General features: G+C 54.3%; 1 protein-coding gene and 1 non-coding gene across 6 annotated transcripts in view; both read right to left on the bottom strand.

The window, feature by feature from the left end:
- SLC12A4 (solute carrier family 12 member 4) overlaps window positions 1-18,561 on the bottom strand; it is a 24,086-nt gene extending 5,525 nt beyond the window's left edge. For 2 of the 5 annotated variants that reach the window (XM_007457253.1, XM_007457254.1), the window contains exons 1-12: window positions 18,433-18,547; window positions 12,525-12,619; window positions 11,012-11,143; window positions 7,342-7,488; window positions 7,202-7,256; window positions 5,180-5,310; window positions 1,983-2,224; window positions 1,613-1,827; window positions 893-1,057; window positions 717-815; window positions 366-423; window positions 8-22 (exon numbers count right to left, since the gene is read on the bottom strand). In XM_007457253.1, coding sequence (XP_007457315.1) covers window positions 8-22; window positions 366-423; window positions 717-815; window positions 893-1,057; window positions 1,613-1,827; window positions 1,983-2,224; window positions 5,180-5,310; window positions 7,202-7,256; window positions 7,342-7,488; window positions 11,012-11,143; window positions 12,525-12,619; window positions 18,433-18,547 — 1,469 coding nt within the window. Of the gene's footprint in view, window positions 1-7; window positions 23-365; window positions 424-716; window positions 816-892; window positions 1,058-1,612; window positions 1,828-1,982; window positions 2,225-5,179; window positions 5,311-7,201; window positions 7,257-7,341; window positions 7,489-11,011; window positions 11,144-12,524; window positions 12,622-16,756; window positions 16,779-18,428 lie in introns of those variants that run through there. The other 3 variants (XM_007457252.1, XM_007457255.1, XM_007457256.1) reach the window with 3 other exon arrangements.
- Window positions 8,851-8,923, bottom strand: TRNAG-CCC (transfer RNA glycine (anticodon CCC)). Its single transcript has one exon. It is a non-coding gene; the product is annotated as a tRNA-Gly (tRNA).
- Window positions 18,562-18,569: the final 8 nt, after the last annotated feature.

Below are 18,569 nucleotides of genomic sequence, written 5' to 3'. Positions count from 1 at the left end.
CCTGCTGACGCCATCGCCGTACCTGCAGGGGCCAGGCTCAGGCCATGTTCCATGCAAGGAGCCCCCCAAACCCTGGGTGGGGTCGCCCAGAGTGAGGGTTGGCAGAGGTCAGGAAGGATGGCTATGGTGGACAGAGCTCTGGCCCCTCAGCCGAGGCCAGGCCACCAGCCCCTATCCTTTCCCCTCAGCCCAGTCCCGATCTGATGTCATCATCCTCTCAGAAGCAAAAGTTCTGCTAGGCCCTGACCCACCACTGGCAACCAGCAGCCTGAGGACATGTGTGGAACCACGTGTGCAAGGGGGGGCCGGTGTCAGGGCAGCAAAAGCTGAGCCCAGTGCCACGGGGAGGGGCCCAGATCACTCACTTGTCCCGGAGGACCACACCCTCGATGCAGGTGCCAAAGAGAACCACGCTGCTGAAGTCTGTGGCTGCGTCAAGGAAAGCTCGGCCTCCGCTGCCACTGCCGTCCCCGTGCATCCCCGCACAGCGCCCAAGGGCCCCTCGCCCAAGCCTTAGCTGGCAGACTCAGCTGGGACACCTGCAGCTGTGGGTTTTGTGTTGTGTACACACCCCTCGAGTGTGCGCGTTATGTGTGAGGGGTGAGGTACACATGCACACATAGGGAGTGTGTCTGCGCGTGCCAGCTGGTGACTTATACACAGGCAAGTGCCTCCTGTCCCCCTTCCCTACCCACCCCAGGCCTGGGAAAGGATACACACAAGGGAGGTTGTAACAATGGCCAGAATGGTCCCCACTGGGATGGACTTCTGCGCATCTCGGAGGTCCCCGGAGCGGTTTGAGCCAGCCATAATGCCTCCAAAAACAAGGAAACTCCCTGAGGGGCTCCCCGGGAGTGGGGGCAGGGCGGGATGGGTGGGCAAGAGGGCTCACCTGTTACGGAGGGGAAGAAGATGCCGACTAGCACGGTGAAGGACGTGGCGATGTCGGCCACCACGTACAGGGGCAGGCTCTCCTTCAGGCCAAGGGCGTCTGTGGAGGGCAGCCCGTGCTTCTCCACGACCTCACCCTTCTCCAGGTAGGTGCTCCACAGGTTTTCTGTGGGGGCAGCAGCATCACCACTGCAGCCCCGCCTACTTCCCAGGGAAGTTTGGGGCAGCCCAGCCAGAGGCTGCAAATGTAAGAGGTTCTCGGGGTTCAGGGGGGTGACTTCAGCCGAATGGCTACGGTGTCAGCCACCGGGCTGCTCTGGCCACAGAGAAGGAGCTGTCTGGCTACAAGTCTGAAAGGCGAAGGTGGCTGAACCACCATCACCTGCCACTGCCTGCCTCCTAGACAGAGGCCCTTTATGGCTCCTGTGAGAACAATCACAGGCAGGGTCAGGGGCTGGTGGCTGGGGAGAAATGGGCTGCCAGAACTTTCTGGGGTTGTTGCAGGCCTGGGACACTGGCCAAACAGGCTCCGTTCACCCGAAACCCAGCTGCCAGGAGCCAGGCTGAGAGGACACGGCTGGGATGGGAAGGCAGCCAGAACTGCCTCCCATTCCTGAGCTGGCCACACAAGGACGGCTCTGTGCTAATCCGTCCTTCCGTGCTCATTCCCTACCTCCTGCTCAGTGTGGGGGGCAGGAGCAGGACAGGAGGGAGGACGCACCCTGGAGCACGCCAGCAGCTGCACCAGGGATGCCAGGGATCTCAGTCACATTGTTGAGCAGAAAGTAGGGGTCGCAGGAGTCTGCGGTGAGGTTGGGGCTGTGGCAGAAGAGGCTCCAGAGCCGAGTGGCCACAGTCTCATTGTCCACCACGGCTGTCTTGGCACAGACATCAAACTGGTCCCGGGACAGGGTCCTATTGCCCAGCATACATACTCTGTGCGGGGGCGGGGGGACAGAAGCATCAGCACCTGCTCAGCCGGAGACCCCAACCTGCTCCCACCCTGTAGCCTCTACAACTCAAGGCATCAAAGGCCATCCACGTGGGAAGGATGTCAGTGCAATGCCTGGATGTATTCCCAGGTTACTTACGGAAACACAGGAGGGTCAAAAATAGACTTGATGCCCCCAGCATAGATGGAGAGGATGGAGATGATCACACAGGCCAGGAAGAGCGAGGCAAATTTGTTCACATACTTGACACCAACAAACACCACCAAGGTCATGAAGGTCAGAAAAATGGTCCCATACACCCGCATATTGTTCAAGGTGGCACTCGACATGTCATGAGTGCCTGTTGGGTAAAAAATGGCGGCTGGTGGGGCAATGTAGGTCTGAAACAAGAAGACAGATAGAGGAGGTTCAATCTTCCTATGTGGAGAGTCAAGCCCAATATTTTGGTTTTCTTTTTTTAAGAGTATCCAGAGGGGAGTTCCCTGGCAGTCCAGTGGTTAGGACTCAGTGCTTTCACTGCCGTGGCCCAGGTTCAATCCCTGGTTGGGGAACTAAGACCCCATAAGCTGCACGGCCAAAAGAAAACAAAACCAAAAAAGAGTATTCAGAAAAAGCCAGTCACAAAAGAGCATATATTGTATGAGTCCATTTATATGACAAGTCCAGAATAGGTAAACCTGATTAAATTTTTATCTAACTGGCTGCGCCGGGTCTTAGGTGCGGCACGTGGGATCTTTGTTGCTGCGTGAGGGATCTTCGTTGCGGCATGCAGGATCTTTTAGTTGCAGCATGCGGGATCTAGTTCCTGACCAGGGATCGAACCCGGGCCCCCTGCATGGGGAACATGGAGTCTTAACCACTAGCCCACCAGGGAAGTCCTCGATTAAATCTTACTGAAGACAGAAAGCAGATTAATGGGTGCCTAGGGCTGGGGGGAATGCAGAGTGATCACTAATGACCATGGGATTTCTTCTTGGGGTGATGAAAATGTTCTAAAATTGACTGTGGTGATAGTTGTACAACTTCATGAATATACTAAAAACCATCCAATTGTATACTTTAAATGGGTAGTGAATTGTATGGTATGTGAATTATCTCTTAATAAAGCCATTATTGACTTCCCTGGTGGCACGGTGGTTAAGAATCCGCCTGCCAACGCAGGGGACACGGGTTCGAGCCCTGGTCTGGGAAGATCTCGCATGCCGCGGAGCAACTAAGCCCGTGTGCCACAACTACTGAGCCTCCGCTCTAGAGCCCGTGAGCCACAACTACTGAAGCCCACACACCTAGAGCCTGTGCTCCGCAACAAGAGAAGCCACCACAATGAGAAGCCCGCACACCGCAATGAAGAGTAGCCCCTGCTCACCGCAACTAGAGAAAGCCCGCGCACAGCAACAAATACCCAACGGAGCCAAAAACAATAAATAAAAATAAATTTTTTAAAAAAGCCATTATTTACAAAAAAGAAAAAAAGGATCCAGACACAGGAGTTGACCTGAATAGCTAAATAGCAGAAGTGGAACAGTTTGAGGAGCAACAAAATAATGATAGCACAGGATTATGAGCCAAAGAATAAAATAAATATCCAGGAGTCCATGGGACTTCCCTGGTGGCACAGTGGTTGGGAGACTGCCTGCCAATTCAGGGGACACGGGTTCGAGCCCTGGTCTGGGAAGATCCCACATGCTGCAGAGCAACTAAGCCTGCCTGCCACAGCTACTGAGCCTGTGCTCTAGAGCCCGCAGGCCACAACTACTGAGCCCATGCGCCATGACTACTGAAGCCCGCTTGCCTAGCGACCGTGCTCCGCAACAAGAGAAGCCACTGCAATGAGAAGCCTGCACACCACGACAGCGTAGCCCCTGCTCGCCACAGCTAGAGAAAGCCCGCGCACAGCAACGAAGACCCAACGCAGCCAAAAATAAATAAATAAATTTATTAAAAAAAAAAAAAAAAAATCCAGGAGTCCATATTGATATAAATATATGGTTGAATAAATGAACAAATGGAAAAAGGACAATTTCCTTACAGAAGAAATCAACATAACAAATGTAGGAACATGGGTTGGGGCTTCCCTGGTGGCGCAGTGGTTGAGAGTCCGCCTGCCGATGCAGGGGACGTGGGTTCGTGCCCCAGGCCAGGAGGATTCCACATGCCGCGGAGCGGCTGGGCCCGTGAGCCATGGCCGCTGAGCCTGCGTGTCCGGAGCCTGTGCTCCACAACGGGAGAGGCCACAACAGTGAGAGGCCCGCATACCGCAACAACAGAAAAAATGTAGGAATGTGGGTAATAGAAAAACAAACAGGGCTTCCCTGGTGGCGCAGTGGTTAAGAATCCGCCTGCCAATGTAAGGGACACGGGTTTGAGCCCTGGTCCGGGAAGATCCCACATGTCATAGAGCAACTAAGCTCATGCGCCACAACTACTGAGCCTGCGCTCTAGAGCCCATGAGCCACAACCACTGAAGCCCGCGCACCTAGAGCCCATGTTCTGCAACAAGAGAAGCCACCGCAATGAGAAGCCCGCGCACCGCAACGAAGAGTAGCCCCTGTTCTCAGCAACTAGAGCAAACCCGCGTGCAGCAGCGAAGACCCAATGCAGCCAAAAATTAAATAAATGAATAAATAAATAAATTTATAAAAAGAAAAAGAAAAACAAACAAAACCCCCAGAATATCCAGGAACAGGCTCCATGCAACAGACCTGGAGGTGGGAATAGACAGGCAGTTCCTCTAAACATCTACTGTCTGGATGCCCAGGGGTGGGCACTCTTTACCCTGTGCTCCCCACTGCTCCTCCCCCTCTTCTCCCACCACGAGGGCAGTTCAGTGGGAAGCGGGAAACTGAGTCAGAGCACACATGAGGCCCACAGAGGTGGCACTGACCTCCAAACAGGGTCCTGTGGCTGTTCACCCTGATTTAGGGATGAGGATAAGATGGATCTGAAGGGCTTTATTAGCACAGAGCCCTGGGGGAGACAGAGCTGGCCAGAGTCCACATGAGCCTGGGAGGCAGGCTCTGCATCACCACCAAGATCTGTCACTGAGTTAAATGCAGTAGTTCATAGACCACCTGCCATGGTTGAAATGTTGCCTGAGTGGATGGAACATCCAGGGTCAAGGTGCAGACAGCCAGGCCCCTTGCTTGCCTGGCCCAAACTGGGAAAGGGCTGAAGGGGAGACTGGCTTGAACAAAGATCTTTCTCCCTCGAAGAGGCCTCCCTCATTATAAGCCCTAGACCCTGACCAGAGGTGAAGGGAGCATGAGCCGCCTGGGCCTATGGGAAATGGACTGTTTGGACAAGACCAGAGTTGGCCAGGGCTTAGCCTGACTCACCAGCAGGATCTCAATGGCCCCCAGGATGTACATAGCCGCTGCAAATGTTGTTCCCAGGTAGAAGCACAGGCCAACAGCCCCTCCAAATTCTGGTCCCAGCGAGCGGGAGATCATGAAATAGGAGCCCCCAGCTACAACAGAAAAAGCATACATAGGTCAAGGCTGGTCTTCTTCAAGGGGGGCCTCTCCCATAACAACACTTAACAACCATCCAGAGGGATAGGGACTGCTTTTCCCATTTATGAACGAGCAGAAGGGTTAGAAGACTTGCCCAAGGCAGCATGGTTAATAAGTGGCCAGGCTGCGGTTGGACCTGATTTCCATTTGACTCCAACATCCAGCGGGCCAGTGACATGAATACTCTGCTGGGGCAGCTCTAGGTCCGCAGCAAAGCCTAAGGGGCCTACTGTCCCCCACCTCCCTGCAGTTAGGTCAGTCCCCGCAGCCTCCCCTGGTTGGGTGTGTCCTATCTCAGCATGCCTCACCCCTCCCAAGGGCTATCTCTGTTAGTCTGACCCTCCAGACCAGGGCAGGGACTAGCTTTTTGCCCCTAGGGCCGGCCACTGGGTGAATGTCCATGGCTGACCCTCCTGCCCTGAATCTGTGCTTCCATCAGAGTCTAACACCCCTGGCAAGACTGAGTCAACACTGGACCCCAGGGCCAGTGAGGGTGCAGGGGACAAGAACAATCCCATGCTGCTGGTTGAATCTGCTCCTGATGAAACTTCTCTGGTGAAAAATCTGGGAACAGGGATCAAGAAGCTTTAAAAAGGCTAATAATCCCTTTCATGCTGTAATCCCACCTCTAGGACCCTCTCCTAAGGAAACTGCCAGGGGCGTGAACAAAGATCAGTGTGCAAGGCTGTTTATGACAATAATGTTTACAATAGTGAAAAAGTAGAACCCAAGAGTAGGAGAATAATAACAAAAATTAGGTAATGCCAATCCTGTTTTAAAAAAAACAAATGAACTGTTTCCAGCACTTGAGAAACACAGACACACAGAGACACACACACACACACACACACACACACACACACACACACACACACACAGACAGTTTGGGCAAAACAATACATCTCAATACTTTACAAGATCCTAAGACCATGTATGAAAAGGCTAACAGTTATGACCTTAGGATGGTGGGATTATGGATACTTTTCATTTTCTTTTCTACATTTTTTGCACTTTCAAACCCTGTATGGTAAACATATATTGCCTTTTTTCCCGTATTACTTTTATACTAATGCTAATAAAGCTGCTACTTGAAAAAAATAGAAAAGGATTCAAACACAGAAGCCAACCCGAAGAGCCAAATAGCCAGAGTGGAACAGTTCAAGCAAAACAATAAATAATGATGGTACTAAGATTGTGAGCCAAAGAATAAAATAAATATCCAGGAGTCCACAGTGATATAAATACATGGTCGAGTAAATAAAAAAACGGGAGTCTCTGAAAACCAAGTCCAATCTCATCATCCCGGCTGAAAACCCTCTGCATTGTCTATCCTGTAATCCAGCGTGGCCCAGACTCCTTGGCTTGGGCCACCAGGTATGCCCCATCACCTTCTTTATCAGCTCCAGCCCCCGCTTTTTAAAAAAGTACTTTTATCCAAAAAAAAAAAAAAAAAAAAAAACAAAACCCCAAAAAATCCACCAGCCCAGGAACCCATAGAAATCGCCAGTATAGGAAATCTAAACAGTCACTACAGCTTTGTTCTCCTGGGGCTTGGGGCCTGAAAGAGGACAAGACCTCAGGGCGAGAAACACCATAGGGCAAACCAGGGAGTTTGGAGTTTGGAGCAGGCCTCCACTTGCTGGGAGCTCCAAACACTAAAGTCACCTCCACCTAAAGTCATCCCTTGCTAATTGCTACCCAGCAATTCAACTCTCATCAGCTGGGTGGGCTATGAATGTCCTGCACAGGCTGGGGGGGGGGGGGGGGGGGCAATGAGTGTTCCTAGGCATGTCAAGGTGGATTCTGGGCCCATCCCCTCCTCAGGCCTGAGTGGTGCTCACCCACCTGGAACCACGCCGTTGGTGGCAATGGCGCTCATGGAGATGGCCGTCAGCAAGGTCTGCGGAAAGGAGGGCCTAGGTGAGCAGCTCAGCTGGGTGGACTCTGTGGGGCGGCCGTGGCCCTGCCCCAGCTGGGATACTCACGCAGCAGCAGCAAATGAGCACAATGAGGAGGGCCTGCAGCACACCGGCCGTGCCCACCATCCAGGTCAGCCGCAGGAAGAGGATAACCCCGAAGATATTCTGCAGGCAGGGCAGGTACACCCCCATGAGGGTGCCCATGCTGGGTGCCTATGGAACAAGAGGGGAAGGGGGAGACAGAGCATCAGAGGGGCCCAGATGCTCCATGGAAGGCCAGCCCCTGGTCACGTGACAGTGCCCTGCCCCCAGGGTGTTCTACCAGAGAACAGGTTGGAGAGGGATATTCCAAGTGGAGTCCTGGGGAGTGCAGGGCGTAAGGTGAGAGGATGTCTGTGTTGACTTTCATACATGAAGAAACGGTTTGGGACTGGGAAGGTATAAAACCTGATTCTTTTCAAAACCCCACGTGTGAGCTTTTGAGCCTCACCTCCCCGTCATGGTACTGCCCCCTTCCCTTCCTCTCTTCTTTTATACTTCTGCAAAGTGAGGTCTGTGTCAGATCTCCACCTTCCCACCCAGCATGCCCCATGTCACCCAAGCCAGAGTCTAAGAAGTTGTTCCTGACCCTTCCTCTCTCCAACCCCCCAGTTCAGTCCAGTGGACACTGAGCCCTGCCCAGTCTGCCTCTCAAGCTGCCCTGAGATCAGCCTTCCTTGCCTCAGCCTTAGTCCCCTGAACCTGGGGCACCTGGATGGTGCCTTCTTGTGCCTCTCAACCTCTCCACACTCCAGCCCGCTCTGCTGCCAGAACAGGTCTCTGAAAACCAAGTCCAATCTCATCATCCCTACTAAACCCCCTCTGCATTGTCTATACTGTAATGCATAATGTGGGCCAGGCTCCTTGGCTTGGGCTGCCAGGCCTGCCCCATCACCTTTGTCAGCCTCAGCCCCTGACAACATCAGTCCCTCAGAGCCTCTGAACCAGGGCAAGTGCTGGGCTCTGCCTGGGAGGGTTACCCCTGCCTCACTGCCTGGCAAATTCCTCTTCAGTTAAACCTTCAGGAGATTTAACTGTTTCCTCTCCCAGGAAGTTCCCCCAGGTTGCCTTAGCTGGAGTTGGCACTTCCTCTGGCATCCCCTCAGCATCTGATATACGCTTCCATCATAGTGGTCACGGTAACTGTTCACTCGAATGACCATACTGGGTAGACGTGGCTTGTTCACTGTTCTATTATCAGCAGGCCCTGCTGGTACTCAAGAGGTGCTCCTGAGCCCAGCGAGCGACGCCTTAGAAGGCCTCTGGGATAACCTGTTGGGAAAATCCTGCATAGAGAGTAGAGACTCAGGCTGGAGGGCAGGTAGGGAAGGTCTAACGGGCATATCCAGGCAGGATTTCTCAGCTACCTAAGGGTAGAGTAGGGGCCAAACAGGGGGCCAGGGCAGACGCTGAAGCAGAGAATTAGGGCTGGTGCCTTCTTCTTCTTCTTTTTTTTAAAAAAATATTTATTTATTTAGCTGCACTGGGTCTTAGTCGCGGCCATGTGGGCTCTCAGTTGCGGGATGCAGGATCTAGTCCCCTGGCCAGGGATCGAACCCAGGCCCCCTGCATTGGGAGTGCAGAGTCTTAACCACTAGACCACCAGGGGAGCCCCACGCGCTGGTGCCTTCTTGAAGAACTGAGCCTCACATGAGAGCAGCCCAGAGTAGTGGGGCCCTGAGAGCTTCCACCAGAGCCCCAGGAAAGCCTGCTGTCCTGAAGCTGGGGAGGAAGAAAGAACTCTGGCCACGGGAATTCTTCTCAAGGGTCCAGGCCTGGGGCAGGACCTGTGTATAGCCTTAAGGACCACAGAAGGGCCTAGAAGGGCCCGAGTAAAAACAAATGGTCCCTCAAACTGTCCTGCACAGTGTAGGTGATGGATACACCTAATCTGGGCTCTGTCTGAGCCCTTCTCAGAGGCCCTGGACTACCCACTGGATAGTAGCAGCTCCCAGTCCCCCATTTGAGGCTGAGTCACTCTGGGAAAAGGGCAGTGTGGGAAAGGGCAGGGCCGGAAATGCTTTCTGCATCTCCAAATAACCTCTGGCAGCCTCAGAAGGTCACCAGGCCACAGGCGGAGCGGCTGCCACAGAGAGGCTGCCTTGGGTCTTGGTGTGGTCTGGTTGGAGGAACGCCCTTCCAGCTTTAAGCTTTCCTTTTCTGAGGCCCCTGCTCAGACCTGCCTGGGCGAGGGCCACAGCTCAGTGGCCCCAGCTCCCTAGCTTCCTACTGACTCTCTGTGGACTTGACCAGCTCCTGCTTTCTCCATGAAAAAGCCACTGGTGCTGGGACACTCAGCCATCCTCTCACATCTTCAACCTAGGGCCAGGTGAGCTGGCAGGTAAGCTGAGGCTGGACCCCAGCATCCTCACAGGCTCCTCATAAGGCCAAGGGACCATGGCCCTTCACCAACTCAGAATTTCTTCTGACACCTTGTTGAGATGTACACTAGCCTTTCTTAGGGACCTTTTTACTCCCAGCCACCAGCTTCCCGGGCTTGGTCTGAAGGGACAGGGAGGAGGATTTTACCCAAGGATCCCATCACCCACTGCAGGGGTAAACACAGATAGCCAAAGATGGTCAGCCCTCTCTCAAGTGTGGGCTAGTTTGCCTCCCAGAAGTGAGGGGTGCACATCAGCCTCTCGCCTTGGCCCACCTCAGTAAGGTCCAAATCTCATGGGCAGGTCTGAGGTTGGGGATTTGGCTTATTCCAACCAAGAGCTCCTCCTGCCTGTGCTGATCTCCAGCAAGAAAATACTACAGCTAGTGCCAGACTCAAGCTCCTTCCAAATCACAGCTTCTTCCCAAACCTCAGGGAGTCAGTAGACATGGAGGGAACGTTCTTGGCCTCCGAACTGAAAACATAGGGGGGAAAAAACCCAGCATTCAGTTAAACTGAGCCCTGTCACACAGGGGAGCTGAGCAAAGATGTGCAAAGTCATCCCAAAGAGAGGATGGCTGGAGGGCCAGAGGCCTGGAGAGCGACTAGGGATGGGACCAGCAGAGGAATAGGGAAGCCCCAAGAGGCATGTTCCTATCACCCCAAACCCTGGCGCTCAAGGAACCCAGGGGCTGTCTGAGGGGTCTGCCAGTGGAGCCAACACAGTGAGAGGCAAAAGGGTTTAGTCAACTGCTCTAGGTCACAAAGCCCTGAGGGACAACCAGGTTCCTGGATCCAAAGGTAATATCCTTATCCATCCTGATGGGATGCCAGTGATCTGGCATTCTACATAGTCACATACCTCACAGTAAGCCCACAAGTCTCCCAGCATTATGCATTGATCTTGTTTAGCTTAGTCACCTTAGGCAAGTTACTTAATACCCCAACACTCAAGCTTCCTCATCTGTAAAATGGGGATGACAACAGCACCTGCCTCACAGCTTTGTTGCGAAGACGACATACAAGAACCCAAGCCCACTGCTCAGCATGATGCCTCACACACAGAGAGGCCTAAGTAACGTCATGTTCCACTGTTATTTTTGAGGGCCTCCCTGGTCCTATGCCCTGAGGGCCACCTCCCTGGCCCACCCCTTGAAGCCTCCTTGAGCCCAAAGCACTCAGTGCCCATCCTCCATGCTCACCAAACCTGGCACCTACTTCCCCCAGGATGCTCATAACTATGTGGGGAAACTGCCAACTCCATGGTGTTGAATCTGTCTTCCTAGGAGCGGCCTCTGCTGCCCCTGACCAGCTCACCTTGGCTGCTCTCCGGCGGGCGCCCTCTCCACTCTCAGCCTCCTCATGCTCCTTGGCGCCCTGTGTGAGGTTGGTGTAGCTGACGAGCTTGCCCAGAAGAGATGATACCTTTGGGCGGATGTCCAGCTCTTCCTGTAAACAGAGCCACAGGGCAATCTGGCAACTGGCACCAGGCTACCTGTGTGTAGACAGCAGCCTGGCCTCTGGCCCCTTGCCAAGCCCTGAGGCAGGCCTGGGCTCTTGCCTGGGGAAGCCCAAGCCAGCCCACTGGGCAGGTGTGGGTGCCACACCCCAGCACTCACTTCTCTCTGCCCCACCTTGGCTACAATCACTACCAGGCCATTTGCAAAACTACCTGCCTTGGGGGGAAAGAACAGGACAGGGCACGGCTGGCAGACAGGCGAATGGCACGCTTCAGTCTGCCTGTTCAGCCTGGCCACCTCCCAGCTGTGAGTAGGCCTCTGGGACTCATATCTGCCCTCAACAAAAAAGCCACCCTAGTCACCCCAGGGAACCAAGGAAGTCAAAAGAGGTGTGGGACAAGTGAAGTCTCTCTTATCTGCCCAAACCCTGATTGTCCTGGATGGTCTTCTCCACCAGGCCTCACACCCCGTGAGTAACCCACCTCAATCCCCAAGATGGGATCCTGGAGCCCTAGCCCATCTGCAGGTGGGGCCAGGTCAAGAGGCCTCCCAGGGCTCCAGCTCCCGTGCTGCATCTAGCACAGCTTCCCCAGCACTGTGCCTCGGCCTGCCTCTGGCCCACATTTAGTCTTTCCCTGTCTATCAGCTCCCTTCTGACCCTACACACAAGGAGAAACTGGTCTGGTGTAAGAAGTAAAGATGCAGGTCTTTGCAGGTATATGGATATTGAAGAGCTTATGAGACTTCCATGGGGCAGCTGAATGTGTGGGTCAGAATTTAGGGGCCTAAACCATGACTTCAATCCAGATACAACTTCTGAGCTTGAGTCTGAAAATGATAAAATTCAAGTTCAAAGGCACAAAATTGGGAATGTTTCCAAAGAGACATCCACTGAGGTTGCAGATATGGCTAGAGGGGGCAGATCCGGTGAGAAGGACCAGGGCTCAGTAAACTTGATGGGGACAGAGTTGGAGGAGTCAACCAGGAAGGCCAGGAAAGAGTTCACAGGAGAGGGAAGAATCATGGACTATGAGAAGTCCTAGAAGTGAAGGGGACAAAGGAAATCCTGAGGAAAGAAATACTGAGAGGTGGTGACCTTGCTGAGGGGCTGCATGGATGTCAAAGGTGAACAGCCCTGGAGGTAGTAATGGGGTACAGTGGCCTCTGGGAAAGCAGTTTCAGTTCAAAGGGCCGAGGGAACCACAGCCTGACTGCCAAGGGAGCGAGACAGACAAGGGGAGACTGGAGAAGCCGAGACATGAGGAGGCACAACATCCAGCCTGTCTGCTTAGCTGAAGCTTGGGTCCTGACAGGTCCCTGCCCACCCACCTCCCTGCCACACCTGTGGCCCAGAGTGGCTCCTCAGCTACCTCAAACAGTGCCAGGTTCCTGTCATGGTAGTCACTTCCTCTGGAAGCTTCCATGGGACAAAGAAAAGGGCTGCTCTCTTTGTGGTTGCCATGTCCTGTGGAGAGAGAGGAACGGAATCCCAGTCAGGGGCTGCCTACTGAAACCCCAGCATGCACTCCTCCCCAGCAGGCGTGCCATCATCTCTGTGGAGCACTCTGTGGGCCAGCGTTACCATGCTGGGCCTGTTTCCCCATCATACCCTGCCAGCCTCCTTGAAAGGGCCAGAATTGGCAGTGGCCTATGATCAAAACCCAGCATGTAGGGCTTCCCTGGTGGCGCAGTGGTTAAGAATCCTCCTGCCAACACGGGATACGGGTTCAAGCCCTGGTCCGGGAAGATCCCACATACCGCGGAGCAACTAAGCCCGTGCGCCACAACTACTGAGCCTGCGCTCTAGAGCCCGTGCGCCACAACTACTGAGCCTGCATGCCACAACTACTGAAGCCCGTGTGCCTAGAGCCCGTGCTTCGCAACAAGAGAAGCCACTGCCATGAGAAGCCCGCGCAGCACAGCGAAGAGTAGCCCCTGCTCACGGCAACTAGAGAAAAACCCACGTGCGGCAATGAAGACCCAACTCAACCAAAAATAAAATAAATTAAAAAAAGAGGGCTTCCCTGGTGGCACAGTGGTTGAGAGTCCGCCTGCCGATGCAGGGGACACGGATTCGTGCCCGATCCAGAAAGATCCCACGTGCTACAGAGTGGCTGGGCCCGTGAGCCATGGCCGCTGAGCCTGCGCGTCCGGAGCCTGTGCTCCGCACCGGGAGAGGCCACAACAGTGAGAGGCCTGCGTACCGCAAAAAAAAAACAACAACAACGTGTACACTCATCTAGCAGAGGGTACAAGGTGTGAAGGGCCCAGACAGCACGCGTTAACACCAAGGGGCAGAATCAACTGCAGGAGGGCGTGGCCCAGTCATGGCCCACCTTCAGACCACCCCTGAGACACACACTCCCATTTTCCAGCCCTTCGGGGAATCCAGTGTGCCGGGTGCCCAGGGCTTGGTGTCTTCAGGGCTCCCCCGAAGTGCTGCCCTCCAGACAGATGAAGCCACACAGGGCTCCTTCTGCCGCCATGGCCAGCCGGCCACCTACTAGCCACCCCACCATGCACTGCGCAGGGGCGTCCTTGAGGGCCACCCGAGGCATGCCAGGAGACTGGCCAGAGAGCGGAAGTGGGTGCCTGAAGCTGTCTAGGGTCATCTAGGAAAGCCCTACAGAAGCCTGACCAGGTGGGTGTGGTACTAAGCAGGACTGCTGACAGGACCCTCTTGTTGACCTACCTCCCTGTCCCCAGATCGCAGCTGCTTGCTCCAAACTAGGCAAGTGGCCAATCCCAGCATCCACCTACCCCCCAAGCTGGTGAGGCAGTGCCTCAGCACCAAGAAAACCTCACAGAAAGGAGCCAGATGCACCTTTTTTTTATATGCCTGCCTCAACTCTCAAAGCTTGGCTGCATTTTCTGGCCACCGGCATTCACACTCTTCCCTGTTTTCCAAACTGTGTCCACTGTGAGTCTCAGTGGGTGACATTCCCATTTTTTCATCAAGCAGGCAGAAGACACCAAGTACTCCTTTTCTAGTTGCTAACAGTAAAACCCCCTTCAGACAGTCTGACAGCTGCAGTGGCAGTGGCTGGAGGCTTCACAGCAAATGGAAAGATGACATCTTGGTTCAAAGAAGCCACGTTGGTGTTGGATGGCAATGACTGTGGCAGCAGTGTTGGCCTGGTGTCCAGTGATGGAGGCGGCAACAGAAGTGTCTTCACTGATCCAGCCTAGTGGGGTATTCCAGCCATGCCTGATTTTGTGAGAGCTACCTGCCAACCTTTTCTGGTTAAATAGCCCGCAATCCATTTCTCTTGTTTGCAGCTAAGAATACTGAACGATGATACATCCTCTTGCCATCAGTATGAGACTTAACTTGACTTCTCTGAGCCAACAGTCACTCAGCAGGTGCTGCACTGTGGATTCTTTACTGTCCAAAGAGACTGACAGGGGAAGCATGCTGATGACAATTTCTGGGGCAAAATCAGCTGTTCCTTCCCACAGTATGTAAAAGTGGTACATTGCCTCATCTAGGAACCTGGATTAGCTAAGTAAGCCAAGAAGCTCAGTCCCAGAAGCTACATGGCTGTATGTAGGGTAACGCCAACGGCACGGTGGACAAAGGTAGTGGGAGTTCAGGCCAACCTACAGAACCATGTTAAAGCCTCGTGGGGGGTCTTCCCTGGTGGTGCAGTGGTTAAGAATCTGCCTGTCAATGCAGGGGACACGGGTTAGAGCCCTGGTCTGGGAAGATCCCACATGCCATGGAGCAACTAAGCCAGTGTGCCACAACTACTGAGCCTGCGTGCCACAACTACTTAAACCCGCGTGCCTAGAGCCCACGCTCCGCAACAAGAGAAGCCACTGCAATGAGAAGCCCGCGCACTGCAACAAAGAGTAGCCCCCATTCACCACAACTAGAGAAAGCCTGCGTGCAGCAACGAAGACCCAACGCACCCAAAAATAAATAATTTTTTTAAAAAAAGCCTCGTGGGGTCACGTAGCTCCTCAGACACCCTGTGATGTTTGCTGTGCCCTTGATGCTTGTTCAGGATGAGGATAAGAAGTCACAACAAAAATCTGAAAACCCAGTAACAATGCCCATTACACTGACAGCCCTTCAGTGAGAAGCCTCTGAGAAGTACTCTTGGATTTTTGTGACAAAAAAATATCTCCCCTGAATAAGTCAGAGGCTTCATTTTGTCAAAAAAAGGCAACTATAAGAGCTCATCTTATTTCCCTTTCTACCTTGGCTGCCAGGAACTTCTAAGCTAAATTTATTTTTTAGATGCAGTCACCATCTACCTCGTCTCAGAGTCCTTGCCTCTTTCCTCTGCATGGTTTTGACCTGACAGTAACAGTCCCTTGGGGAGGCATTTCTGTTGCATATCTCTTCTGTTCCTTTTGTGGAAGTAGGTTGAAAGTAAAGTATAAATTATTCTAAACTCCTGCACTGCAGCCTGCCCCACCATTGTTACCTCATCTCTCTAAAGATTGCACTAGTATCCAGAAAACACAGAGCTGAGCACACAGCAGTTCCCCCAAAATGCCTGTGGATGGTCCTTTAAGACCCAGCTGATCCTTGTCCCTCAGCCATGAGTCCAGGGCAGCTCAGAGCCCTTGCAAGGGTTACCTCTAGTCCTTACAGCAACACTCCAGTAGATATCATTTACCCACTTCTAGTAACAAGGAACGTAAAGCTCAGAGAGATTCAGAGGCAAGGTCACTCAGTGAGAGGGCCAAACTTAGGTCCCAGGATCCACCAGAGCCAGGTGGGAGCTGAGTTGTAGGCTCTACTCCTATTTTGGACCCCTACCCATCCCAGGAGGCACCCCAGGGTGCAGTACAAGCCTTTAACTAGAGAAGAGTGTCTGGGGTTTGCAATTTGGCCAGGGTGTGCATACCCAAGGCTCTTGGTGTTCAGTGGCCAGCAGACTAGCTTGGATTCCTGAACCTCCCACTGTGTGACCCAGGGCAACCTGCCTACCCTCTCTGTGTTGCCTTGGTTTCCTTTTCTATGAAGTAGAGCTAGTAACACCTACTCTTCCAACTGCCCAGATGCATCAGGAAAGGGACAATCTGGTGCCAGACACCCAGCAGGGATTCCGTGGAGTTCCCCAAAACCTCATTTAAAGACAGCTCCCATGGGATTGTGGGAACTGGGTGGGTGGGTGGGTTGGTGTCTAAGCAGTGCCTGGATATCTGTACTGCCCTCAGCTATTCCAAAAATTCCAGGGCAGGTCTGGGCATGCCTGCCAGGCCAAAGCTGCTCAGATACCACCTGAGACCCCTGGCGAGCCACAGCATGAAGGCTGGGCCTGGGCGCTGCCTGTGAGGTACACATATATGTGTGTTCCTGCCAGCAGCTGTGAATGTACCAGCTGCAAGCAGGGATCCAGGTGACACTCCTGATGCCTCTGCTCACAGGTATCTGCCAGGGGTACCCCTCTAGAGCCTCTTCACCCCCTGCCCACAGGCCACGGTGAGCTGGATGAACAGGCCCATCTAGGCCTTTGGAGCAGAGGTATGGGCCTTGAAAGATTCAGACACCAAGCTGGGGGGTGCCCATAAGATGGACCTGAGGGGTCACTATTTTTGTGCCCCTGACCCTTTGCAGCCCCCACCAAGAAGGATCATAACCACTCACCAGGGTGCAGAGTGTCCCCCATACCGCAGACGCAGTCAAGATCTGGCTGAAAGGGAGGAAGAGGAGGAAGAAGGGGGACCGCGGGAGGAGCTGGCCCAGCCTGGAGGGACCTGGCAGGACTCAGCCAATGTAGCTCCGGTTCCCTATAGTCAGCCTGTGAGAGGCCAAGGCGGGGCCAGAGGCAGGACTCCGCTCTGCCTACCCACTGGTCCAGGCTATCTTAGGGATGCAGCCCAGCCCAGCCCAGCCTCTGGGGAGAGGGAGCCTCCAAGGGCTAACAGAGGAGCAGGCGTGGATGCTGGCTCCTGCTCTGGCCACTGGAACAAGGCTAGGGGCAGGTGCCGGCATGGGGCAGGGGTTGAGATGTGTGTACCCACACAGCTGTCAAGCCTGTTAAATGACCATGATGTCCAGCAGCCTCTGCCACTGTCCTGTGCCATCTCCTCACACAGCAGTCAGGTGACACACATATAGCCATCACCCACATCAGGCATGGATCACCTCAGTCATGTCACCATCACAGACAGATCAGAGTCAGATCAACATCACATCACCTGATACATGCCAACACACACGTTCCCTGCATATCTCCATCATGGTCAGTCACAGACGAAGCATTTGTCATCAGTCACATCACCATCCTCATCATTGATAACCCTGCAGGAAATGGTGGCCCACAAGAAGTGCTATCCTGACCCCACCTTCACTCTGCGGTATCCCACAGCTATACGCTTGCACAAGCACAATTACACATGCATATGCTGCTACACATACAGACACATGTTCTCGGCAGTGTTCACACTCCAAGAGTGGGCCCTGCAAGGACAGCCCCCTGGGGGGCTCCTGGGGGAGGAGATGGTGAAAGGGTCAAGGGCAGGCACCTAGGAGGGGAGGAGGGCTTTACCTTCAGGCCCAGTTTAACATCTAGGTTAAGAGTTAGGGCTCTGGAGGCTCCAACCCTCGATTTGAATCCCCTAGAGCAAGTTACATAAAGGCTCCATGCCTCAATTCACTCCTTCCTAAGCGTGAGTAACATGACCTATCCCATGGGGGAAATTAGGAGGATTAAATGAGTTAATTCACTTCAAGTGCCTAGACAAGCCTGGTCCTGTGTGAGTGCTCCACAGATGCCCACTGTACCTACAGATGTAAGCTGGGATCCACGCAAGTGCACTCACAGGCAGTTACCCACAGACCCCCTCAGGCAGGCACAACCTTCTTTCCAGGGCCCGGGTGCTGCCGCACAAAAGTGTAGGCAAGACGGGAAGCGCTTAGGGGCGGTTCACAGGAGGTAGGAGGTGAAGGGTCTGGGATTCGGGCTGCGGTCGTTGCTCCCAGCCGGGAAGGGCCAGAGATGGAGGCTCAGCGCTCTCCGCGCCCCGGGCGGCCCGGCTGGCCCGGCAGGCCTGGCCACGTCTGCAGCCCCCGCCCGCGGCCCGCAAGGGAGGAGCTGGGGCGGGGAGGGAGGCCCGACCGCAACCGCGGGCGCCGGGGGCCGAGGAAAATTGTTTCTGCGCGCGCGGAGTAAGGGACTGCTGGCTGCGACTCAGTCTAAGAAAAGTTGGGCCCGCATCGACGTGTGCGCGCACCAGCCGGCGTCGGTGTGAGAGCGGGCCCCGCGTGGCCAGCTTCCCTGCCCCCGCCCCCGCCAAGGACCCCTCCGGGCGCGTCCTCACCCTCCGAGTCCTCCCGATCGGCGCGCTCTCCGTAGTCCACCCAACTGAGACCCTCGAGGTTGTCATAGTCGCCGCGCCGCGGCCCGTCCACCGGCACCACGGTGAAGTGAGGCATCCTGCGCGCTCGGCCCCGCCGC

Source organism: Lipotes vexillifer, unplaced genomic scaffold, assembly GCF_000442215.2.
Source record: "Lipotes vexillifer unplaced genomic scaffold, Lipotes_vexillifer_v1.1 scaffold504, whole genome shotgun sequence".
Classification (NCBI taxonomy): domain Eukaryota; kingdom Metazoa; phylum Chordata; class Mammalia; order Artiodactyla; family Lipotidae; genus Lipotes; species Lipotes vexillifer.
This window is presented reverse-complemented; position numbering and strand designations above follow the sequence as displayed.